We start from the raw sequence: 26,353 nt of genomic DNA on the forward strand, positions 1-26,353 counted from the left end.
AACTAGGGGTCCTTGTACTCACAGGGGAGCAGTCAGAGAAGGGGCCATGTGCACCTGGCACAGGACCACACAGCAGGCAGGCTGTCAGTAAATATTTGCTGAAAGAATTCAATGGATAGGTTACGATGCTCGTGTACTCACCACCAAACGTAAAGGGCCTCCCTGTCTCCTTCCCAGATCTCTTTCTTCCTTTTCCTCTGTTATTGAGCCTTCCTCTGTTTCTCCTTTTTTCCCTCCTCTTTCTCTTTTTCCCGTATCTCTTCCTGTTTTTTATTCTTCACCAGCGATAACAGAGGACTCCATCCCCCATACTCCTTTTTGCCCATCCCTTCCTATATATTTTTATGGATGTATTTAAAAGTAGAATTTTATTCCTTCATTTATTTATTCACTTATTTATCCTACATTTGATATAATATACACTTTGCAATGCAAAAATGAATAAGATAACTTCGTATTCTAGTTCTATCGACCCACACACTTAGACCAAAACATTATAATATTTAAGTGGCATCAGAGAGTGGGAGCTCAGAAGGAGCACCGAACCCTGCCTGGGACTTAGGGACGGCATCCCAAAGCAGGTGACCCTTGAGGTGGGTTGCAGTGAACGAGGAGAGATTTGCCAATAAGAGGGAAGGGCAACGGGAAAAGCCTGTTCTAAGGCATGCGTCCTTAAGGGGCCTGGCGTTTCCAGGGCACAGTGAACAGCTTAGTGTCTTAGGAATGAAGGCCTTGCATTCCAAGTGGAGGAGTTTGGATTTATTTTATATGTTGTAGGGATTCCACAAAGTTTTTAAAGCAGGGAAAATGTTATTGACTTTGTTTTCTAGGAAAGTGAATCTGGCAGCTATGTGGAGGATAGTCTAGAGGGGGAGAGCTTGTTGGCAGGGAGACCAGTGGGAGGTGGTTGGAGCATCTCCTCCTGAGATGATGAGCCATGAACCAGGCAGTGTTCCCAAACTTCAGGCATTCCCAGACCGTTTTTACAGTTTCGGGTATCCACATACCACTCGCATTAGTGTTAACAATTTTCTTTAAATCAGCTCCCTTTTTATACTTAAGTGCATTTATTTTTGAAAAGAAACTACAGTTTTTGATAGTTATGTTTTTCCCAATACACATTAAAATACACATATGGGTATTTTTAAGAGGCACATCCATGTACCACCTCCAGTCACCTTGCTTACACCAGTGGCGTGCGTACCTTACTTTGGGAAACGATAAATTAAAGCCTGACGGAGAGGTGAAGAGGAGAGGGCAGTGCCCAGAGACATTTTTCAGGGTAGATGGTAAGAGGTGGTAACAGATTGACTGTTGGAGGTAGGAGGGAAGGAATGTCTGGAGTTGACTCCATTTGTAGCCGAAAAGGCTGAATGGATAATGATATTTCTGAGACTGAAAATTTAAAGAGTCTCAGCAGTGCGGGGACCAAGAAGAGATGATTGTTTCAGTTTTGGGCATGTTGAATGTGAGTTGCCTTCAGGATTTTCAAAGAGATCTGTTGAGTAAACAGTTGAAAATTTGGTCTGCAGCTTAAGAGAGAAAGTTGGAAATGAGTGTTAACAGATGTGGGAGTTACCAGCATATATCATATAATCTGGGGTCTCTAAGAGGAACATAGAGGAAGAACATCTGATTCCTTTGTGTGGCACTTAGACCCCTCATTATTTCCAGGTGCAAATGTGTGAGGACTTTAAGCAGAGAAGAGATTTGCAGAGATTTGCATTTTAGAAAGAGCACGTTGGCAGTAATTGGTCAGGGATGGATCCAGGTTTCGTGGGTCCTGAAACTTATACAATTTAGAGACCTTCTTTAAGAAAAAAAATTCAAAATTATGAATTCAAAAGGATATGAAAGTAAATAGTTGTAATGAGAAAAGAAATCACAGCCAAGTTACTAGGCCTTGGACATTCAGGTTTCTTTCTTGGAGTTCTTGTTAGGCAGTGTACCAGAAATGCTTGCATAGACATGCCTCCTGATTGAGAGCTAGCTTCTCCTCCCTATCTAGAACTCTGTAACTCCTGTCTAGAACTCTCTGTAACTCCTAAGGGCCCGTGCAGGCAGGGGTGGAGTATAGACTGGAGGAAGGTGAGACTGGAAGCAGGGAGCCCAGGTAGGACCCAGCTGAGAGAAGACAAAACATGAGCTTGTGAAGCCTTAATTTGCATGGTTGTGCAGTTTTCTCCAACACCCCTCAGCAGGCTAGGTATTGACACAGTGAAGGCATAGGATTGGCTTGATCCAGGTTCGGGGGAGCTCTAGGGGAAATGTAGGACATGAATACCATCAGGACCATGGAAGTGAGCTGGGTTGAGAGGGAAGGAAGAGAAACCAAGAAGGAAGTTCTTAGATCAGGAGGGGAGGAAGGGACTAGGTATTTCAGATTGGAGCAGCTCCAGCGTATGAGTTTGAAAAAGTAGCAAGGTCATTGGCATTTAAAGGATCAGGGAACTATGAGGCTAAGCATTAGATGAACTGTTCATGTGAACGTTGACCTGACTTAGAACGATGGGACTAGTGTTGGAGCAGGAATGCCCACATTTTTGCTCAATGTGTGCTCAGGCAATTATTTGTGACAGGGATGAAGAAGGTAAGAGATGTGATGTAGCTGAACAATATGAGTTTCAAAAAAATGTTCCGTAATAATTTGAAAGAATAATGGTCTAGAGGAACTTTGGGGAGCGAGACAGGAGGGTTACCTTGGGACCCTTGTTCGTGGAGTTTTAAAGAATGCGCAGACTCTACTTGAAAGAGCTGCAGGAGAAATGAAGTCCATGGGGGAAAGCCAGGATTTAAGAGAGGCAAGGAGATGGAGAGAGTGGGCCGTGACTAGAGAATGTCTAATCTGCTTGGGAACCATAGGATTGTGGGCAGAAAGCCTCATTTACATCATTAGCTAGGCTAGATTTCTTCTCATTATGTGGCATGTCAGTAATTACTGAGAAGGAGCAGAATGATAGTAAAATATTCTCTTAATAATGATACTTTACAGGAAAAGGGTTCTGACTAATGTTGAATGTGATTGGTGATAGACTGAAACATTTCTGGTCACATGCCTTTACCCAGCATGATAGAGAATTATGTCACTGTGTTTGGCCGATTGCTTTTATATTCCATTTTAATCCCTCCGTTGGCTTTTTAGGTATAGCTTTTTATACTATTTTTTTAGTGGTTGCTCTAGGGATTAGAATATGCATCCTTAACTTATCACTGGCTAGCTAGTGTTAGTATTATACCACTTCACATAAAATGTGAGACCCTTGTGACAGTATAAATCCATTTGTCCCCTTTTATCGTTTGTGCTAGTAATGTCATGTACTTTAAAACTATATTCTTTATAAAACCCACAATACAATTGTCATTTCACTTTAAACAGTTGTCACTTGGAGAAATTAAGAAAAAAGATAGCCTTTTTTTTTTTTTGAATGTTATTTATTTATTTTTTATACAGAAGGTTCTTATTGTTATCTATTTTATACATATTAGTGTATATATGTCAACCCCAGTCTCCCAATTCATCCCACCACCACCGCTTTCCCCCCTTGGTGTCCATACATTTGTTCTCTACATCTGTGTCTCTATTTCTGCCTTGCAGACCAGTTCATCTGTACCATTTTTCTAGATTTCATCCACATATATGCGTTAATATACGATATTTGCCTTTCTCTTTCTGACTTACTTCACTCTGTATGACAGACTTTAGGTCCATCCATGTCTCTACAAATGACCGAGTTTCGTTCCTTTTTATGGCTGAGTAATATTCCATTGTATATATGTACCACATCTTCTTTATCCATTCGTCTGTCATTGGGCATTTAGGTTGCTTCCATGACCTGGCTATTGTAAATAGTGCTTCAGTGAACATTGGGGTGCATGTGTCTTTTTGAATTATGGTTTTCTCTGGGTGTGTGCCCAGTAGTGGGATTGCTGGGTCATATGGTAATTCTATTTTTAGATTTTAAGGAACCTCCATACTGTTCTCCATAGTGGCTGTATCAGTTTACATTCCCACCCACAGTGCAAGAGGGTTTCCTTTTCTTCACACCCTCTCCAGCATTTGCTGTTTGTAGATTTTCTGATGATGCCCATTCTAACCAGTGTGAGCTGATACCTCATTGTAGTTTTGATTTGCATTTCTCTGATAATTAGTGATGTTGAGTAGCTTTTCATGTGCCTCTTGGCCATCTCTGTGTCTTCTTTGGAGAGATGTCTGTTTAAGTCTTCCACCCCTTTTTTAATTGGGTTGTTTGTTTTTTTAATATTGAGCTGCATCAGCTGTTTATATATTTTGGAGATTAATCCTTTGTCCGTTGACTCGTTTGCAAATATTTTCTCCCATTCTGAGGGTTGTCTTTTTGTCTTGTTTATAGTTTCCGTTGCTGAGCAAAAGCTTTTAAGTTTCATGAGGTCCTATTTGTTTATTTTTGTTTTTATTTTCATTTCTCTAGGAGGTGGGTCCAAAAAGATCTTGCGGTGATTTATGTCAGAGTGTTCTTCCTATGTTTTCCTCTAAGAGTTTTATAGTGTCCTGTCTTACATTTAGGTCTTTAATCCATTTTGAGTTTACTTTTGTGTATGGTGTTAGGGAATGTTCTAATTTCATTCTTCTACGTGTAGCTGTCCAGTTTTCCCAGCACCACTTATTGAAGAGACTGTCTTTTCTCCATTGTATATTGTTGCCTCCTTTGTCATAGATTAGTTGACCATAGATGTGTGGGTTTATCTCTGGGCTTTCTATCCTGTTCCATTGATCTATGTTTCTGTTTTTGTGCCAGTAGCATATCGTCTCGATTACTATAGCTTTGTAGTAGAGTCTGAAGTCAGGGAGTCTGATTCCTCCAGCTCCGTTTTTTTCCCTCACGATTGCTTTGGCAAAGATAGTCTTTTATCACTCGTAGGCTTACCATTATAATTGTTCTTCATCTCCTCCTGTAGATCCAAATTTCCATCTAGTGTCATTTCTCCTTATCCTGAAGAACTTCCCTTAGCATTTCAAAGTTTGTTTTTCGAAATATTGGCTGTCCATGAAATCTAGAAGTCTAGGAAACACAGTTCTAGAAGGTTAAAACAATTTTTTAGGGTTGCTGGGCTCCCTTGAAATCTTGTGAGGGGAGGTAGTGAGGTGTCTGCTAATTTGCCAGCCATGACTTGGTGTCGCCCAGAGCACCTTCCCTGGCCTCCAGGGTCACCGCGGGGTAAAGAACTGCAGTGCGAGGCCTGTGTTGTCCGTGGTCTCACAGCGGTGAACAGAGTACAGATTTGCCAAGAACAACTTCTCTATTTGCTCTATCTAAAAATATTTTTATCTCACCCTCATTTTTGAAGGATCTTTTCTGTCTATATAGAATTCTGAATTGAAAATTTTTTTCTTTCAGCACTTTAAAGATTGTCATTCCTTTGTCTTCTGGCCTTCATTGTTTCTGATGATTGTTCTCCGTTATGTAAGTCTTTTCTCCTTCCTCTGCTTGCTTTAAAGACTTCCTTTTTATCTTTGGATTTCAGCAGTTTGACTGTGATGTGCCTAGGTGATTTGCTTTGTATTTGTTCTGCTTGGGATTTGCTGAGGTTCTTAGGTCAGTAAGTCAGTACATCTCATCAAATGGGAAAATTTTAGGCCCTTATGACTTCTAATATCTTTTCTGCTCCATTTTGTCTCTCCTTGTTCCTGGGACTACAATTGCCTCTATGTTAAACTGCTTGATATTGTCCCATCGGTTTGTCCTGTGTTTTTTGTCCCTGAAGCATTGTTAATTTTCCCCTTTCCTTTATCTTTTTGTACTTCAAATTGGATATTTTCTGTTGATCTGTCTTCAAGTTCACTGGTTATTTCTTCTGCTGTCTTCAAACTGAACTTTTCATTTCAGATACTGAACATTTCAATGCTAAAGTTCCATTTTTTTTTTTTTTACATAGCTTCTATTTCTCTATTAGATTCCCCATTTGTTCATTCATTATGACCATCTTTGAAATCCTTGAACATATATTTATAATAGCTGCTTTAAAACCCTTGTCTGTTAATTCCAATATCTGGGTCATGTTGGGGTCAGTTTTTATTGTTTTTACTTTTGACTATAGGTCATGTTTTCATGTTTCTTCACATGTCTAGTAATTTTTGTTGGTATGCCAGACATTTTGGATAATAGATTGTAGAAACTCTGGATTATGTTACCTTTCTTTGAAAAGTGTTGATTTTTGTTTTAGCAGGCAGTTGAATTATTTTCAGATCACCTTGAATTTGTGAAGACTTGGTTTTAGGCTTTGCTAGGTCAGGTCTATTTTGGTTTTGCCTTTAGTCCCGGAGCAAATCCCATAGACCCAGGACATGGTCTTTACTCCTAAGGTGTGGTTTTTCTGGGATTTCAGTGGAAAACCCAAGGTGTGTACCAAGTACCTTTAACTTGGAACTCTTATTCCAATCTGCGTCTTGCCTGCAGTGGGCAGCAGCTGAAATTTTACCTCCACTCTTTTTTATTTTTAGCCCTTCAGCAATTGCTTTTCACTGAGTTTCTTGGAGTCTCCTCCATGGATGTGTAGTTCAGGTTTTGACCAAAGGATTTTAGGGGAGTTTATATGCGGATTTGGGGCTCCCTCCTTCCCAGGATTTCTCCCTGTCTATCTTTAGTGACTCTGGCAGCCCCAAATTTGTCCTCAAACCAATAAAACTGCAGCTTCCTGCTTGAATTCTAGCTGCTCAGTTGCTGCCCAGACTGGAGAGTGCACTCAAAGGGAAAATCCATTTAAACATGGATTTTTACCCAGTGCAGTTCTTGTCTTTCAAGGGTCAGATCCCCTCCAGTTTCCCCTACTGCTTTTGTTTGCTCACTAGTGCCTTCAGATAGTTGTTTTCTATATTTTCTCCAGAGTTTATACTTGGTATCTGTGTGAAGGTGAGTTGAATACAAACTGCTCCCCCATTACTGGATCCAGAAGCTGTCAGTTGCTTTTGGATTGTTTCAGACTACACTGTGGTTTCTTTTTCAAGTGGTACTGTTGGCAAGAAACGAATGAGAGTGGTTGGTGCAGAAACAACAAACACTTTCTCTTGGAATAACTGACGGGCATTCAGGTGCCTTAGCTATTGAGACAGGAAGTGTTCTAACATCCCTGGTGATTTGGGAGTAATGATCAGAAACATGGGTATGAAAGAGACCCAGAGACCTGGGATTCAGTCCCCATGATGTAAGAGCTTATCCATGCAGGTGCTGTGCTGAGCACTCTGTAAAGGTAGTCGAGAAAGGACTCTGAAGTTATAGATACAGAGAACAAACAGGTGTTTGCCTGAGGGGAGGGGGCGGGGGAGGAAATAAATAGGTGAGGGAGATTAAAAGGTACCAACTTCCAGCTGCAAAATAAATGAGTCACAGGGATGAAATGTACAGTGTGGGGGGATATAGTCAGTAACTGTGTAATATCTTTGTATGGTGACAAGACTCATCGTGGTGATCATTTGGAAAAGTATAGAAATATCGAATCACTGTGTTGTGTAACAGGAGCTAACATAGTTCAATTATACTTCAAAAACAAGCAGATTCATGGAAAAAGGGATGCGGTTTGTGATTCAGAGGTAGAAGTGGACGTGGGAGGGGGGGGAGGGGGAGTTGGACAAAGGCAGTCAGAAGATATAAACTTCCAGTTATAGGATAAATAAGTTCTAGGGGTTTAATGTACAACATGATAAATACAATGAACCCTGCTGTATGATATATATGAAAGTTGTTAAGAAAGTAAATCCTAAGAGGTCTCATCACAAGAAAAAACTTTTTTCTAACTCTTTAATTCTGCATCTACATGAGATGATAGATATTCATTAAACTTATTGTAATAATAACTTCATGATGTGTGTACATCAGATCATTATGCTGTACCCCTTCAACTTAGACAGTGCTGCACGTCAATTAGATCTCAGTAAAACTGGAAGAAAATAAAAAGAAGGCCTGTAGATTTGGAGAGGTTGGCAGGTTGCTATGTCAAGGGCAGGAGGTCTTCCTATACAGCCTCGAGCTGAGTAGGAAGGTTTACGGGTTACGTGTACCCAGGCCGTGCCTTTGCACCAGGCCATTGTCACCTGGGAGCAGTCGAGCGGATGGCCTTACGCCTTTCTTGTTTGAGAAAGGGTGGGAAGAGAGCCTGAGAAATCAACCTTGGGCTTGGACTGAAAAGCTGAAGAAGAGAGAGACCATAGCACGTCTTAACACTGGTCTAGGGGGATGTTTTTTTTTCCAAAATGAGAGGACCAAGAACAATGTAGCACGTTTTTCATAAACCAAATTTATTCACCGTCAAGGACCATTCTTTATTCTGGTTTGTGTCCTTCCTAATTTGGGGAGCTTGAACAGATCCCTTCTTTAGTGAAATAGTGGTGAGAGGAAATAGTGGTTTTTTTTTTTTAAAGATTCTTAACAAAATTAAAAGCTGTGAATTCAGTACTGCCAACCACATCCCATCCCCACCCCTTACAAACAAAGTTTGTTTTTTGAAATATTGGCTGTCCATGAAATCTAGAAGTCTAGGAAACACAGTTCTAGAAGGTTAAAACAATTTTTTAGGGTTGCTGGGCTCCCTTGAAATCTTGTGAGGGGAGGTAGTGAGGTGTGTGCTAATTTGCCAGCCATGACTTGGTGTCGCCCAGAGCACCTTCCCTGGCCTCCAGGGTCACCGCAGGGTAAAGAACTGCAGTGCGAGGCCTGTGTTGTCCGTGGTCTCACAGCGGTGAACGGAGTAGGGATTTGGACGGGCATTCCTCTCTGTATCTCACAGGATGGGGAATGTTCCCAAATGTTCCCACGTACCCTATCATAAAGAGACCCAAGTCCCATATTTCAATACACAGTCCTCAGACTGCCCACTTCAAATGACACACGGGTTAATATGCTTCCACCTCCCTCCACTTCTTTTCCATCAGTGCCCTTGAGGGGTTGTGAGAGATCAGGTTTCCTAAAGCAGCGAGGTTACAGCTTGCTGCTCTGCTGTCCGTTTGTTCCAGGTTATCCCAGTCTGGATTTGGTTGAGGTAGCAAGTCTAGGCTCTGCTTATCCGAAGTCACAGGTGCCGGGAGGGCTCGCTTCCTGGAGTGCTGGGAACTCACACCTTCCACGCTGTGCGTCCTTCCGCTTACACACACGCCCGTGGGTTTTAACAAACTGAAAGGAGTTACGAGAATGACAGAAACTATAGGTTTTGATTTATGATGAAAGTTGAAAGGAATGTTTATTTTGGCTGAACCGAAGAAAGTCTGGGGGAACAGGGTATTTCTTTATAAGTGTATGGAAGGTATAGACCTGAGAAACCTGATTTCGGATGACCCAAAGGGATGTAATTGAGATTAAGAGGATGCCACCCAAGGTAAGAACATCCAGGATGAATTTTAAGGATGATTTTGGGGGCTGAAATCTGTTCTCTTTGGATCAGCCTCTTTAACAAATGGTTGGCAGCCCTGTCCCATGAGTCATTTGAAGTGGGCAGTTTGATGACTGTATTGAGATACGGGATTTGGGTCTTTTTATGATAGGGTATGTGGGAATATTGGGGGAAGTGTGACACCACGAGAGTAATCGCCAGATACTGTGGTTGCCTGAACGTCACATTTATTTCTCAGTGAGCAGAGGAACTGTGACTTCCTCCTCTTGGTTCAGGCCACTTTAAAGGATTTCTCTCTGTTCAGGGAAGCTGGACTAGGTAAGAGCTGGACCCCTGGAATGAAACTTGTGCAAGGCAGTCCCAAATAAAAGGCCCTGCTTTGTTTACCTCCCCCAATCTTCCCGTTGTCTCAGTCCTGGGCATTAAGGAATTTTTTCCTCCAAAGGCTGCATTTCATTACTTTTATCATTTCTTATAAATAATATAGTAGCCACTGTCACCAGCGCTTACTAAGTGTCTACTCTGTGCCCAAGATTGTCTCCTGTGTTTACAGTGGGTCTGTAGGAGACTCCTGACCACTCTCATTTTGTGCACGAGGAAAAGAGGCTTAGCGAAGGTGTGACTAGCCCAAGGCTACCCAGCTTAGAAAGTGAGGATTCTAGAATCTGAGCCCAGGACCATCCCTCCTTTCCCTCCTGTCCCTCTCCTCCCTCCCCTCCCCTTTAAACTATAACTTGAAAACTATAGCTTTCCCTCTTTACTTCTTTCTGGCAAACTCCCTCCCCCCTGCCCCCCAGTCACTCATTCTTCAAAGCTACTGCGCTGTTGGTATGTGGAGAGTATCTGTGACATGCAGTAAAGAGACAGCTACTTTCTAAGTACAGAGATTTATATTAAATTCAGCCTAACACAGTTTGGCATAGTGCTCAAGCTGTTAAGGTTTATTTTTGGCACCACTTTTTAATCCTGACTTTACCCTTAACCCTTCCCTCATCTTGCCTCACTAAAGAGCTAAGGGTTAGGGGCTTCCCTGGTGGCGCAGTGGCTGAGAGTCCGCCTGCCGATGCAGGGGACACGGGTTCGTGCCCCGGTCCGGGAAGATCCCACATGCCGCGGAGCGGCTGGGCCCCTGAGCCATGGCCGCTGAGCCTGCGCGTCCGGAGCCTGTGCTCCGCAACGGGAGAGGCCACAACAGTGAGAGGCCTGTGTACCGGTAAAAAAAAAAAAGAGGTAAGGGTTAGACCAAGCCTCTTGCTGTTCCTCCTGTCTTACTGAACATATTTATATTATCAGTACATACAGATTTGGTTCCAGGGCACCTCCTCTGACACCCCACCGTGGATATCAAAATCTGTGGATGTCGGGGCTTCCATGGTGGCGCAGTGGTTGAGAGTCCGCTTGCCAATGCAAGGGACACGGGTTCGTGCCCCGGTCCGGGAAGATCCCACATGCCACGGAGCGGCTGGACCCATGAGCCATGACCGCTGAGCCTGAGTGTCCGGAGCCTGTACTCCGCAACGGGAGAGGCCACAACAGTGAGAGGCCACAACAGTGAGAGGCCCGCGTATCGCAAAAAAAAAAAAAAAAAAAAAAAAATCTGTGGATGTCAAGTGCCATAGTCCACTCACCATATCCATGGTTCCTCATGGATTCCACCAACCATGGATCGTGTTGTACTGTATTTACTGAAAAAAATCTGCATGTCAGTGGACCCGCATAGTTCAAACCTGTGTAGTTCAAGAGTCAACTGTACTTTGTGCCCAGAAGATACATGAAGGAGGTGGTCCTTTTGGTTTGGTCTTCCCAGGTCTTGACCTTGTCATTGATCTAGTCTCTCTTGTTCTTGGGCACTTTGTTCCAGTCCAGACAGATTATTTTCTGTAGCCGCTGTGTCCTTTTAAGCCTGTTCTAGCTGGCATGAACCTAGCGTCTGGGAAATCATGTATCATCTGGTTCAATGCCAAGCTTTGGTGTCAGAAACCAAATTGGATTTGAATCCTTGCTTCATTTCTTACTGCTAGGATGATTTTAAATTAATCTCTCCGCTTCAGTTTCCTTGTGGGTAAACTTGTTGCACAGTAGTGGACAGTTCACAGGGTCTCATGGATTCTGTAAAGTAATCCTTCTAAAGCTTTGGCATAGAGTAAACCCTCAGTAGATGTTGGCTGTTATTATAATTATGAGCTATCAACTGGTTAATGTGTTCTTTCTCATTGGCTAGGCTGGCTTATTCACCACTGATCAAATCTGTGTGCTTACATATTCTCGTTTCTCTCTGTAACTTTTTCTTCTCTGTTTTTTGTCCCCACCCGCTTCATACAAGTTCAGATTGAATGTAAACATTTCATGTCATCGTTTACATCTTTTTGCCTAGATAGCCTCTCCCTGAATTGAAAAATACAATTCATAGACTCAAAGAATCACAGAATTGTAGAATTGGGAGGAATCACTTCTACTATGAGTTAAAATCCAGGATCATGAAACTAGTTAGTGGCAGAGTCAGGACTAGAGCCCAGACTAGAAGCAGTCTGGTCTAGTGTTCTTTCTACCACATTTTTTTCCTTACCCAAATTTCACATATGCACATATACACAATTAAAATACAGTCCACAGCAAATTGGAGGTGGGGTGAGAGGCGTGGGGAGGAACTTTTATTTAGAAACTCATTCTCCCATCATGTCTAGTCCTGGCAGGGATCTGACCTGACGTTTTGGGTGTAGAGTTGTTTTCTGGCCCTCAGGGTACTGGTGTTCGGAGTTCCCAGCCACAGAGTGGAGAAGGTCTTTCTGTTCCTGTTCAGCACAGGTTTTCATTGAGCAGATACACCTACGAACAACCCTCGTACTGGTGCTCTCCTCGTCCCCACCCCTGTCTTTTTTCTCTTTTGTTAATCTAAACTTCATGCATCTAGTTTTTCTTTTTTAGCTTTAGCTTTTCATTAAAATTTGAAACATCCCGAAAAGTAGAAACAATAGTACAATGAACAACATGCACCCACCACCTAGGTTCAACTGTTTTCCACATTTTGCTGTATTTGCTTGAATGATAATTTTTAAAATATTTTAAAATATGTATTTACATGTTTTATATATAACTTTTTGCTGAGTTATTTCAAAGCAAACATCATGAAATGTCACTTAAATTCTTCAGCATATATCTCTGAGAAATAGGGGCATTTTCCTAGAAATCCACAGCTCCACACCTAACAGTATTAGCAATTCCCTAATACCATCTATTACCCAGGCCATATTCATTTCCCCCAGTTGTCTCCAGAATATCTTTTATGGCTAACTGTCTTCAAACCAGGATCCAATCAAGAACCACTCTACTAAGTTTCTCTCTCTTAAGTCTCTTTTAAAAATTTTGGAATAGTCTCCACCCCAGCCCCCTTTTTAATGGCATTAACTTTTTGAAGAGTTTGGGCCAGTTATTGTCAGTTTCCCTCATGCTGGCTTTTTCTCATTCTTTCTTCCTAGTGTCACTGAACTTCCTCCTCTTTCACCTGATCTGCAGTAAGCCGGAAGTCAGATTGGAAGGCTTGCTTACATTCCAGCTGAATGCTTGGGGCAGTAGCTTTTCCTGGGTGGTGCTGTATGCCTCAGGTGGTAGCACATCACGTCCCCATTGTTCACGTGCTAAGTGTGATCACTGAGTTAGGGTGCTGACAGATATCTCTGTTGTCAAGGAACATTTTCTCCCTCCCACCTGGTACGTAATGTGTGGGGCGATTCTCTGGCATCAAGAGAATGTCCAGTTCCCTGTCAATCAGTCTTTCACCTAATGGCTTTAGCATCTATTGATGATCAGGTTTCTGTCTTATACTTAAAACAGAGTTTGCATTTTGCTATGTCCATTTCAGCTTGAAAGAGCTACATTTACTCGGAAGGGTTCAGTTATAAGCTTGGATGGTCCATTACCTGCCATGACCTTAAACCCGTGAGGGGGGAACTCAGGTCTGTGACGAATTCGTTGTCAGACCCAGCTTGAGGCTGGAGCAAGAAATTGGCAGAGATGGAACTGTGCCTGGTGGACAGGTTCGAAGAATAAATACAGCCCCTGCAGTGTGCGCACATATTAATAAGTGTTAGTCTTCTCTCTCCTCAAGCACATAAGAGCAGCTTTCCTGGGTCTTCCGTCAGGTTGCCGGAGAAAGGAAAGGAAGTTTGTTCTTAGCCAGAAATCAAGGGTTGGACATGGGAGGTGGGAGGTGGGAGGTGTGCAGTGAGTGGATCTTGCTTAACTGAATGCCTTTTCTTTTGGGAATTCATGCGTGTGTTTGGACTGGCTTTTTGAAACAGGCTGCCGTTTGGATTTTGGACTGATTCACATTGTGGGGTTTCTCCAGGACTTCTGAGAGTGTGTGAGAAGTTTCTAAACTCGAAAGGCTCCTTTTTTGGCACTGCAGTATCTTTTCTATTTCGGCATCTTAAGAATCTGGGGGAACCATATAAAGATCAGAAACAAGTCTAGCCCTAAAGGCTCCCTGTGACTTGGTAATTCCAGTTAGTTGAATCCTGGCCCATTCGGATGAGACCATATAAAGTGGCCGTTTCCTGAATTTCCTGCTCTCTGCCTCTCATCGGCTCCTTTTTGTAGAAAGCTGGTATTTCAGGACCGCAACCACCAGTCACGTGCTTCCACCCCTTTACTCGCAGTCATTTCTGCCCCTGTTTATTTTTGGAGAGAGCACATTTTTGCTTCTCTCCAGGAGCTATGCGGGGTCCTGCCCCCTCCGTCCATCAGGCGGCAGCCCCGGCAGGCAGTGCTGCTTTCCCACACTCGGAGACGTGACTCCAGCTTTTAAGAGAGAACACGAGGGATGCACTGCTTAGGGGCTACCGTCACCCGCTCCTATTTCTGTCCCTCCTGGGGTTGCACATTTTAAGACTCTTTCTTTTTTAAAAACAAGTTTGGGTAATGTTACCTGGTGGTAAATCTGCCAAAATTGGAAATCGTTTTCCCAGCAGATGTCTTGGGGCCATGCCTTATTTAAAGGATAAACCAGGACTTTGGAATTCTAGGTCTAGGTCCTCTCTTCTTTCTGGCTTTTAAGATCATTTGAGCTCTACTCTCTCTCACCCATCCGGGTTTTGTTTGTTTGTTTGTTTTTCCCTCCTTCCTAACACAGGGATAGGAAACAGATTTCTTCCAGAGTCATACCTCATACAGATGGGTAACGTCTTCGCAAGTGCTTGGTCAAGGAGGATTGCGGAGTTGGTGGGCTCGGTGAAAAAAAAAGCCACAGCTGTCTTAGACTAAGTTTCTAGTTTCAAGGATGGAGCAAGAATAAATTCCTTTTTCTTTAAATGCCCAGGCCGTTACACAGAGGACCCAGACACACAAGATTTGAGAAATAATAAATCACACATTCATGTCTCCTCTTGTCCTACCCAGACCTGGTGGGCAGGAGAGGGAAGGACCCCTGGCCCAAATGGTGGGGTCCGTAATGAAGGGTGACCACTTCTCAGCACTTTGTGTGAGGACTGGGCTCTGACAGTGAGCTGGGGAGGGCATTCAGGCTCCCAGGGCCACCCAGCATCTGATCTGTCACCACAGGCAGGGAGAACACAGCAGTTCTGGTAGCTGATTCTAAAAGGAGCAACAGCAGGGTCTTGGTCTAGAGTGTGTCCCGTGTTTCACGTCGTCGTGGGGAGAGGGCCGCGGGGCTCTTTCTGAAACTGTGCTAACAGGTGTCTCGATGACGTCGCCATAGCTCGTAGGGAGAGCAGCCAGACATTCAGGGGCTGGACTGTCCATGCAAAAGAGCCCACCAGACCTTTTAAATTGTATTGTGAAAAACCAGTCACCCGCTTACATTTCAAAGAGATCACCCGCACCTAATTTTAAACTACTCCATTGTGATCAGGTTGCATCAGCTTTCGCTTCCAGCCTGCGTTGTACAGTGATAGGTGCTGAGGACCTCGGACCCTGACCAATACAGTGATCGGTGAACAGCATTTGCTACAGCCTGAGTGTTATGTGCTATCCTGGTGTCACTGCACCTCGTATCTGCTTGCTTCTGGAATGCTTTTCCTTTACATTTCTGCTTATCTTTCCAATCCAGGGCAAGCCCCACTTATTCCATAAAGCTTCCGTCAGCCTCCCTGTCCTCAGCACTTCCCACGCTGGTACGATTCTGTGTAGCCTTCAGTCAGGCCTTGCAAATGTATGCACGCTTGTCAGAGCGCTGTCTGAATGATGCCCCAGGAGAGCGTGGCCCAATAAAAAACCACCAAAGGTGACGAGAAAACTGCAGAATTTAGTGGAACTGCCCCAGGGCTGAGGGGTTCCCCCTCAGCTTCACCTTCGGACCCTGATGCAGCCTCTTGCTGGAAGGACTCTCAGTTCCTCCATCCCTGATACCTACCTCCCCGCTCCAGTGTGGCCTTGGCAGTTTCACATTAAGCCCAATGTCCATCACATAGATTTCATACAGACCTGATACACCCTGAATTCTGCCTCTTTCCAGGCTCCTTGGACCCGGGGTATCATTTGAGGACAGGGATGACGTCTTCTGCTTCTCTAACTCGCCTGATGCGTATAGGACAGTGTTCTCAGCTCCCCAGATAGGAACAAAGTTGAATTCTGGGGTGAAGCCTTTGTCACTTGGTAATAGGGGTTAATTACGCCTGTCTCACGGAGACAGGGTATTTGTGTGTGGCCGTAACAAGACTCACAGTAGGAAGTATTTATTAAAAAAAAAAAAGAATTTCTTATCCTAGGACTCAGAGCACTACATCATGACCATAAGGATTCCCCATCAGGAGAGACATCTCCCGCTAAACACCCAAGCCCTACCTTGCAGAGAGCCGAGTTCTGCCCGCCCCGCATCTCCCTGCCACCTCAGTGCTCTCTCTGAGGCTGGCCAGGACTCCCAGTGGGGAGCAGGGAAGGCCACTGTAACCCTGCCCCATTTGGTGCAGAGAAGTACTTTGTAACTCTTCCTCTCCCAGATGATCTCAAGGAAAAGCAGCCTGTACGGTTTTTACAACATTATGTCAACTCCTGAAGTCTTCAGTTATTAGTGCAAAAGCCCCTTTGATTTGGGGACTAGTTGTTAAATTCTTCTGGCTGCGGAGGAGGGACTCTCGTGTGGTGGTCTTTCTGTTTTGAAGCTGCTGTCCTAATTTAGCAGCTGGCACTGTTTCGGAGTGGAAAGAAGGTGAGAAAAGAAGTGTCTTTGTGTTACGTCTAGGCAGAAAGGATTCTCACTCATCCTTCCAATAGCTGTGACTTTCTGGGGTTTGTGGTTAAAGAAGAGAAAGCAGATCATTTGGGGGTTTGGAATCTTAGGGAACTTTATTAACCGTATGATGCATCAGTAGTCAAAATGACAGCTCAGGCCAGGCTCAGAGGAGTCTTTTTATTCCCCCTCTTTTCCAAATGGTACATTATATGTTATTACACGTGGCCTAACCTTTCAAATATTGACATTAGTGGTGCTGCTGCTGCTGCTAACAGTAAAGATGTAGTACTTATTATGTGCCAGGCACTGCTCTAAGCATTTACCGTATAGTCACTAATTTAATCCCTCAACAGCTCAGTGGTTACTGAAAGGAGTGCGTTTTGACCTAAATCTATGTCACTTATGCTCCTTTTCCATGATGCCTAATCTTTCATAATCCCTCCCCAGTTCAGTCCCTGCTCCTCTTGTCCCCCACCACCCTTTTTTTTTTTTTTTTTTTTTGGCTGTGTTGGGTCTTTGTTGCTGTGCGCAGGCTTTCTCTAGTCGCGGTGAGCGGGAAGCTACTCTTCTATGTGGTTCGCGGGCTTCTCATTGCAGTGGCTTCTCTTGTTGCGGAACACGGGCTCTAGGCGCACGGGCTTCAGTAGTTGTGGCATGCGGGCTCAGTAGTTGTGGCTCGCGGACTCTAGAGTGCAGGCTCAGTAGTTGTGGTGCACGGGCTTAGTTGCTCTGCAGCATGTGGGATCTTCCTGGACCAAGGATTGAACCCATGTCCCCTGCATTGACAGGCGGATTCTTAACCACCGTGCCACCAGGGAAGTCCCCTCCTGTCCCCCTTGTCACCTACACCCCATGGCAGAAAGCAGAGGTGGGGTCAGGACACACAGGTTGAGGAACCTTGCCAAGGCCACCAGACCCCTTCCCTTCTTCTTGTGGACTATCAGTGGAAAAGTGCCAAATAGGCCTGGGCCTCCTGACACCATGGCACCACGGATTGCACGTGGGTTTATTCTGTCCAACACCAGAGCAAAGAGAAGACAGCAGGGGATCCCAGCTCTGAGGAGCTAGTTCCAGGGCCACACACTCAGATGCCACAGGGGCTAGGCAGGGCACCTGGGTGAGTGAAGTGGGGCTAGGGGTTAGACGCAGGCATACCTGCAGTGTGCACACTGACGTGGTAAGAAAAGATCCCACTTCCACCCAAGAAATATGCTTGTTCCCATTTTTGTCAAAACACCTGACATAGCTTTCATTTTCCCACTTCCAGTAGGCCTAGGAACCGAGAGAGAATTCTGTACTAGAAGAAAAACAACAGCACAACCGCCATCGTAATAGATGTCAACTGGCACTTGACTTCAGGAGGAAGGAGACAGACAGAGCGAGTGGGGACCGTGGCCAGCTAGAATGCACGTGTCCAGTCACCAGAGGGCGGCTGCTCCTCAGCCCCAGCATTGCTAGAGTTTCCAGTTTGCCGAGAGAAGCCAGAGAGTCCTGTTTTGTGTGGAAATCTTACAATTTTTAAAACGGTAGTTTAAATTTAAAAACAGACCACTGGATAGCCAAACCAAATATACAGTTCCTAGTTTGTGACCTCCAAATTCAGGAATGCACATTGTCACAAGATGGTCCTGCCCTTGGGTAAAGGAAAGTGGGATGTTATCTGCAAAAGCATAGGGAAGAAAGCTGTGGGCCAGATTGGTTTAAAACCTCCTGGAGGGGCCCGATATGGTTCAGTTCCAATCTCTTTAACATTTGCAATGCCTTCCACATGGTAAGAGCTGAACAAGACAGCGGTCTTGGTCTCTGCTTATACACAACTTTGGCTTGTGGTAGTTTGGGCTTATTCTGATTCCAGCTGGTCCTTACAGTTCCAACACTCTGTGCTGTCTGAGCAGCCTAACCTCTGAGCTCCAGTTCCAGATTCCTGGGACAGAGAATTTGATTGGTTCTGACTGGCTCTGACTGGTGCAGCCCTGGTTCAGTTACCTGTGTCTAAGGGAAGAGGGGTCCTGGGATGGAAGGCTTCTCCATCCAGCCTGGGGACCGGTGATTGTGTGTGGCAGGGATACCAAAAAAGAATGCGTGGACTGGGAAATTAATTAACTGGGTCTCTCTTCGTTCATCTTCTTTGGGTTCCCCGCTGAGAGAGACAAGCAATAGTGCGTCTTCTACTTCTACATTGTTGTTTTTTCTGAGAGTACAGAGCCTCATTACTCAGGTTTGTTTTCTCTAAAGTACTACTTAGGTTTCCCAGGGGCTAAGTTGGATGCAGGCTTTCCAGGACTTGCCTTCTCCTCCATCAGGCCTTTCCAACAGGTTCTGCCTCATCCCACAGAAAGGCTCCGTCTCTAGATGGAACATGTCCTTGGCAGGCTGGGGTGCTACCAGAGAAGCAGGAAAGGAAACACATCTTGGTGTAAAATAAAAATATCAGAAGTTAAAAGGTATTTCGCCATATTGAAGGAATGTTTTCTTAAAAAGCTGCAAGCTAGGTTTTAAGCAACAGATTGAAAGGACATTACAGTGATTTTAGCCCAGGAGTCTGCAGAATACTTCCCACCAAATTTGGCCCACTGCTTGTTTCTGTAAAGTTTTATTGGAACACATTACACCCAGGTGTTTACTTCTTGTCTGTGGTTTGATTGCCCTGCAGCTTCAGAATTGAGTAGCTGCAACAGAGACTGTGTGGCCCACAAAATCAAAAATAGTTACAAGAATTCCTGCACTTGGGTTTGTGGATGTATCTATTGCAGGTGAATGCTTCCTGCCCAAATAACTTGAGTAGCTTTTTAACCCACCACTTAACTTTGTGTCTTTGAAGCAAGCCTCTCTCTTATATTTTTATTTTATTACTTTTCTTTTTATAAAAGTGATATAAATTGATGGTAAAAAAGAATTGGAAAATGCACAACAGCATAAAGAAATTGCCATAATTCTTTCACTGGATCCCCTCTCATTCATGTACTGATAGCTAATTAACACTAGATGTTCTGTATTAGTGATCTTTTCACAAAATTAGAAGCATATACCTACTATTTTGAACATGTTTTAAAAAGTTAACACACATTGAACTTTCTCATATCATTAATTCCTTTTTAATACCGTTTTTTATTATTGCATAGTATTTTCACATGTGTATTCTGTGATTTACTTAAATTCCTTATTGACATCCAGTTATTCATTATATTCAAAAATGACATTATGTTTCTCTCTGATTATTTCCTTGGGATAAGTTCCTGGGGTTAGAATTACTGGCTCAAAAAGTGTGAGCATTTCTAAGGCTTTCAGTAGATGTTGCCAGATTGTCCTCCAGAAGGGTACGAAAGCACCCAGGTTTCATAGTACTGTATTTGCATTCGAAGGTTTCAGAAGGTTAGTTTAGGTTACCTTAAACCTCGGCGCCCGTTTGCTTGAACGCTGGTCTTGAGTGACCGTTTTGTTGACTTCTCTTCCCTTGCAGGCTCCCCCTCCCAAGCCACCGCGCCGTCAAGGAGGCTGGGCGGGTGACTCCACGAAGGCTTCCAAGTGAGTGTTGGCAGGTTACAGGGGGAGGGCGGGCAGGGGACACTGTGTTCCTGTGTTGTTCTTTTATTTTTTATAACCTCTTTACTGAGATGTAATTCATATACCTGACAATTTACCCCTTTGAAACCTACAATTCAGCTGTTCTTAGTATATTTTCAGAGTTGTAGTGTCATCACCACAATCATTTTTAGAACATTTTTATTACCCCCTAAAGAAACGCCATACCCATTAGTAGTCACTGCCTGTGTCCCTCTGCAACCTCCCCAGCCCTAGGCAACCACCAGCCTGTTTTCTGTCTCTCTGATTTGCCTATTCTGGACATTTCATGTAAATGGAATCATATGTTACGTGGTCCTTTATGACTGGCTTCTTTCACTTGGCATAATGGTTTCAAAGTTCCTCCATATTCTAACATTCTGTGTTTTTCTTAAAGTTACTTTCTAAACAGAATGGACTTGCCTGTTAGTTACTGCTGGATTAGAAATCATTTTGGTCTTTAATCCCTTGTAGTAAGTCTCAGACGAAAGGTAAACCAATATACATGTATGTATGTATATATGTTTACTACACCAGTGGGATGGCCAACGATAAACTCAGGAAAGGAATTTCTTTTTCTCAAAGAAGAGACATTACTTTTGTTCAGAATTTCCTTCAGCAGTTGTTACCTTCAAAACAGCACTATCAAAAATATTTTTTCCAGTTTTCCCCCCTTCCACTCCCCACCTCTAAACACACACATACACACACACACACGCGTGCACACACACTTTTTTTTCTCCCCAGAATCATCTGAAAATAAGCTGCAGTCATCATGATATTTCACCTCTTAATACTCCAACATGCATCTCTGAAGATTAAGGACATTCTCTAAATACTCACGTATAATGATCACATCTAAGAAATTTCATAAAGATTTAATAATATTTAAAATATAGTCTATATTTAAATTTCCCCAGTTGTCCCCCAAATCTCTTCTGTAGTTCCAGGATCCAATCAGAGTTCACACATTGTGTTGGTAGTTCTGTCTCTTTTTAGGCTCTTTTAGTCTCTAAAATAATTCCAGTTCCCCTTTGCCCTACTACACCACCACCCAGTACATTGACTTTTTTGAGGAATCCAGGTCAGTTGTCTCGTAGAGCGTCTCACATTCTAGATTTCTCTGATTGATTCCTCATGATTAGATTCAAGTTAAATGTTTTTGGCAAGAACAGGTGATATTGTGTACTTTTTATTGTATCAGAATGGTATAGAAAGGTATACTCAGAGATATCTCACTCCCATCCTTATTCTTTCTACCTCATTCCCATCCGTCTCCCATGGGTAACTTCTTTCTTAGTTTCTGTTTTATCCTTCCTGTACTTCTTTTTGCAAAAAATAAGCATGTATATATAAATGTAAAATGTATCCGTATTTGTTTCTATATGTTAAGATTCGGCGAACTGTGGCCCACAGGCCAGCCACCTGCTTTTATTCAATTTTTAAAGGTTACTTTCCATTTATAGTTATTACAGAATATTGGCTATATTCCCCTTCTTGTTGAGCCTGTCTTACGTCCTTGAGCCTGTCTTACACCCAGCAGTTTTACCTCGCACTCCCCCACCCTATATTGCCCCTCCCCACCCTCATTCCCCACTGGTAACCACTAGTTTGTTCTCTGTGAGTCTGCTTCTTTTTTGTTATATTCACTAGTTTCTTGTATTTTTTAGATTCCACATAGAAGTGATATCATACAGTATTTGTCTTTCTCTGTCTGACTTATTTCACTTAGCATAATGCCCTCCAAGTCTATCTATGTTGCTACAAATGGCAAAATTCTGTTCTTTTTTTTAATGGCTGAGTACTATTCCCTTGTATCTCTATACACCACTTCTTAATCCATTCACCTGTTGATGGACATTTAGGTTACTTCCATATCTTAGCAATTGTAAATAATGCTGCTAAAAGAATTGGGGTACTTGTATCTTTTCAAATTAGTGTTTTTGTTTTTTTGTTTTGTTTTGTTTGTTTTGGATATATACCCAGGAGTGTCATTGCTGGGTCATATGGTAGTTCTATTTTTAGTTTTTTAAGAAACCTCCATACTGTTTTCCACAGTGGCTGCATCAATTTATATTCCCACCAACAGTGTATAAGGGGTCCCTTTCTCCACATCCTTGCTAACATTTGTTATTTGTATTCTTTTTGATGATAGCCATTCTGACAGGTGTAAGGTGATATCTCCTTGTGGTTTTGATTTGCATTTCCCTGATGGTTAGGGATGCTGAGCATCTTTTCATGTTCCTGGTGGCTATCTGCATTTCCTCTTTGGAAAAATGTCTATTCAGTTCTTCTGCCCATTTTTTAATCAAGTTGTTCGGTTTTTTTTGATGTTGAATTGTGCGAGCTGTTTATATATGTTGGATATTAACCCCTTATTGGTCATATCATTTGCAAATATTTTCTCCCATTCAGAAGGTTGTCTTTTCATTTTGTCGATGGTTTCCTTTGCTGTGAAAAAGCTTTTAAGTTTAATTAGGTCCCATTTGTTTATTTTTGCTTTTATTTCCTTTACTTTAGGAGAGGATCCAAAAAAAATATTGCTGCAATTTATGTCAAAGAGTGTTCTATGTTTTCCTCAAGTTGTTTTATAGTATCTGGTCTCACATTTAGGTCTTTAATCCATTTTGAGGTTATTTTTGTGTGTGGTATTAGAGAAAGTTGTAATTTCATTCTTTGACATGTAGCTGTCCAGCTCTCCCAGCACCACTTGTTGAAGAGATTGTCTTTTCTCCATTGTATACTCTTGCCTCCTTTGTCATAGATCAGGTGACTGTAAGTGCACAGCCACCTGTTTTTATATATCATGTTTTATTGGAACACGACCACATGCTAAGTCTACATTTTATTTATTTATTTTTGTTGTTGTTGAAGTAGAGTTGATTTACAATGTTGTGTTAATTACTTCTGTACAGCAGAGTGACTCAGTTATACATACATGCATTCTTTTTCAAATTCTTTTCCATTATGGTTTTATCACAGGATATTGAATATAGTTCCCTGTGCTATGCAGTAGGACCTTGTTGTTTATCCATCCTGTATATACCAGCTGGCATCTGCTAATCCCACACTCCCAGTCCTCCCCTCCCCCACCCCCTCCCCGTTGGCAACCACCAGTCTGTTCTCTATGGCCCTGATTCTGTTTCTGTTTCCTAGATAGCTTCATTTGTGTCGTATTTTAGCTTCCACATATAAGTGATATCATATGGTACTTGTCTTTCTCTTTCTGGCTTTGCTTAGTATGATAATCTCTAGTTACATCCATGTTGCTGCAAATGGCATCGTTTCATTCTTTTCTTATGGCTGAGTAGTATTCCATTGTGTATATGTGCCACATCTTCTTTATCCATTCATCTGTTGATGGACATTCAGGTTGTTTCCATGTCATGGCTATTGTGCATAGTGCTGCTAGGAGCATAGGGGTGCCTGTATCTTTTTGAATTAGAGTTTTGTCTGGATATATACCCAGGAGTGGGATTGCTGGATCATATGGTAGTTCTATTTTTAGTTTTCTGAGGAACCTCCACACTGTTTTCCACAGTGGCTGCACCAACTTACATTCCCACCAGCAGTGTAGGAGGGTTCCCTGTTCTCCACACCCTCTCCAGCATTTGTGATTTGTAGACTTTTTAATGATGGCCATTCTGACCAGTGTGAGGTGATACCTCATGGTAGTTCTGATTTGCATTTCTCTAATAATTAGTGATGTTGAGCATCTTTTCATGTACCTATTGGCCATCTGTATTTCTTCTTTGGAGAAATGTCTCTTTAGGTCTTCTGCCCATTTTTCAATTGGGTTGTTTGTTTTTTTTGTTGTCAAGTTGTATGAGCTGTTTGTATATTTTGGAAATTAAGCCCTGTTGGTTGCATCGTTTGCAAATATTTTCTCCCATTCTGTAGGTTGTCTTTTCCTTTTTTTATGGTTTCCTCTGCTGTGCAAAAGCTTGTAAGTTTGATTAGGTCCCATTTGTTTATTTTCATTTTTATTTCTATTGCCTTGGGAGACAGACCTAAGGAAACATTGGTACATAAATGTACATTTTAAAATTTAGATCTCTGATCCATGTGGAATTAATTCCAGTGTACGGTATGAGGTGCAGATCTAGTTTTATCTTTTTTCTAAATGACTGTTGTCCCAGCACCATTTATTTGAAAATCCATCTTTCTCCAGTGAATTTAGAAGCCACCTTTGCCATAGTCTATATCTTTGTATGTACTCGAGTCTCCTTTTGGACTCGTTATTCTGTTCTGGTGGTCGTTCTGTCTATTTATATGCCATATATGCCATATGCTATTTAAGTGCCACACTGTTCCTTTGGTGAACATAACACTGCTTTTTCATGTTAACTAAGAAGAAGAAGGTGACTTTGAAATATGCTAGTGAGAGGCTAATTGAGGAGCCCCATTTTTCTAAGTTATTAGGGGATTCTAGTGTTTGTATTGTCTGGAATTTATTTTGAAATATGGAAATGAGTCAAATCCTATATCTGCTTCTTAGAGAAAAAAACAGAGAATCTCAAGTGTTAATTCCTCGACAAATACATTAAAGATTTTTCCAGATCAGATCCATTTTCCCTGGGGGGGAAGTGCTCTTCCATTTCTGGTGTTACTTTTCAAGGGATCCCCTTGCTTGGCTCCTCGGTCTGCCGCCTGGTCCTGACCCCTCAGTGTCTGTCGGCATGCCCAGGGCTCATCCTCCAGCCGCCTCTCCTCTGTTGACGCTCACTCTTGGCATGCTCTCCATCCCTTCTCGGGCGTTTTCCTATCACCTGTATACTGATAACCCCAGAGTTTGTATCTCCAGCCCAGTCCTTCCCCTGAGCATCTAGCTGTCCACATGACCTTTCCACCTGAATGTGCAACTCAATCCTAACACGTCCAAATTGGTCCTCTTCATTTCCACCCCTTCCACCCCGTCCCCTAATCTTGGGGAGGTGCAGGTCTCCGAAGAGTGATTTGTGTTGGGACAAAAGCCGATTACAGTGGGTTGAAGAGGAAGGTGGAAGTGAGGAAATGGGGACAGTGGTACAGGCTCCTACTCTGAGAGGGAAAGGAAAGAGGTGGGGCAGTATTTGGAAGGGGGAGTCTGTGTTGAGACTCGTGGGTGTGATACCTGGGGAAAGAGTGATTACAGATGAAACAGGGTGGTGTGAAGGAGTAGGATCCTGGAGACATAGGATAAGACCTTCCGAGGGAGACTAATTAACCTTGGACGGGAAGAGGCAGGGACATTTTTCCTCCAGGACAGGAGGGAGCTTGGAAAGGCTGGTAAGTTATCAAAAAAGGCTGAGGGGAGTAGGGAATTGGGGTAAGAGGCCATTTTGAATTGGCCTGCGTTTTTTTTCTTCTTCTTCTTTTTTCAAAGTGGGAAGGCAAACAGTGTTGAGCTTATTGGAGCAAAGGAGAGCTGGCATCTGGAGGCAAGTAGAACAGATTTGAAACAAAGAGGAAAGGGGGCCAACTAGCGGTAAGAGAGGCGATTGTTGGGCTGGATTGAGGGTCTGCCCCGTGAAGGCTGGAAAACGTGAGCTCCTGCTATTTGCAGGTGCCCCAGGGAAGCTATGTGCTTCCTGCCCTGCAAGAGCTTTGATTCCAATTAGGGAGATGAGGCATTTTCATTCACAAAAGTCAGGCAGAAGGAGCACATCATAAGTGAGAAACTAATGGAGTGGCCAACCCTGGTATTGTGACGTCAGAGGAGAGTAATCACAGTGGTCAGGGAGCCCCTTGCAGAGGAGATGGGGGTCAAGCTGGAGGAATTCTGATGGGCAAAGAGCACTGTGAGGAGAGCATTTTGGTTCAGGGATTGGTGTAGGCATAAGTGTTGGGGGGTGGGGAGCAATAACTGCACTGTCAGTCTGGTTAGAGCAGAGAATTCACACTAAAAATATTCACATTAAATTCTTTTGGGATGATAATAGTGATACTGTACTAGATATCTGTCTCAGCCAGTTCAGGCTGCTGTAACAATATCATAGAAAGGATGGTTTAAACAACAAGCATTTATTTCTCGCAGTTCTGGAGGCTAGAAATCTAGAGGCTGGGTTCACGTGGCCTTCCTTGGTGTGTGCACACACACAGAGATCTTCTGTCTCTTCCTCATTTTATGAGGGCACTAATCTCATCATGGGGGTTCCACCCACATGACCTCATCTAATCATAATTTGTTCCCAAAGTCCCCACCTTCAAACACCGTCACATTGGAGTTTAGGGTTTCAGCATATGAATTCGGGGAGCCACACTCATTCA

At 43.1% G+C, this 26,353-nt stretch overlaps 1 protein-coding gene across 1 annotated transcript in view; it reads left to right on the top strand.

The window, feature by feature from the left end:
* IFT43 (intraflagellar transport 43) overlaps positions 1-26,353 on the top strand; it is an 87,477-nt gene that overhangs the window by 13,504 nt on the left and 47,620 nt on the right. The window contains exon 3 of the mRNA XM_081228877.1: positions 20,004-20,068. Within this exon, the coding sequence (XP_081085003.1) occupies positions 20,004-20,068 (65 nt within the window). The remainder of the gene's footprint in view (positions 1-20,003; positions 20,069-26,353) is intronic.

Source organism: Mesoplodon bidens, assembly GCF_964165515.1.
Source record: "Mesoplodon bidens genome assembly, chromosome: 3".
NCBI classification, from domain to species: Eukaryota; Metazoa; Chordata; class Mammalia; order Artiodactyla; family Ziphiidae; genus Mesoplodon; species Mesoplodon bidens.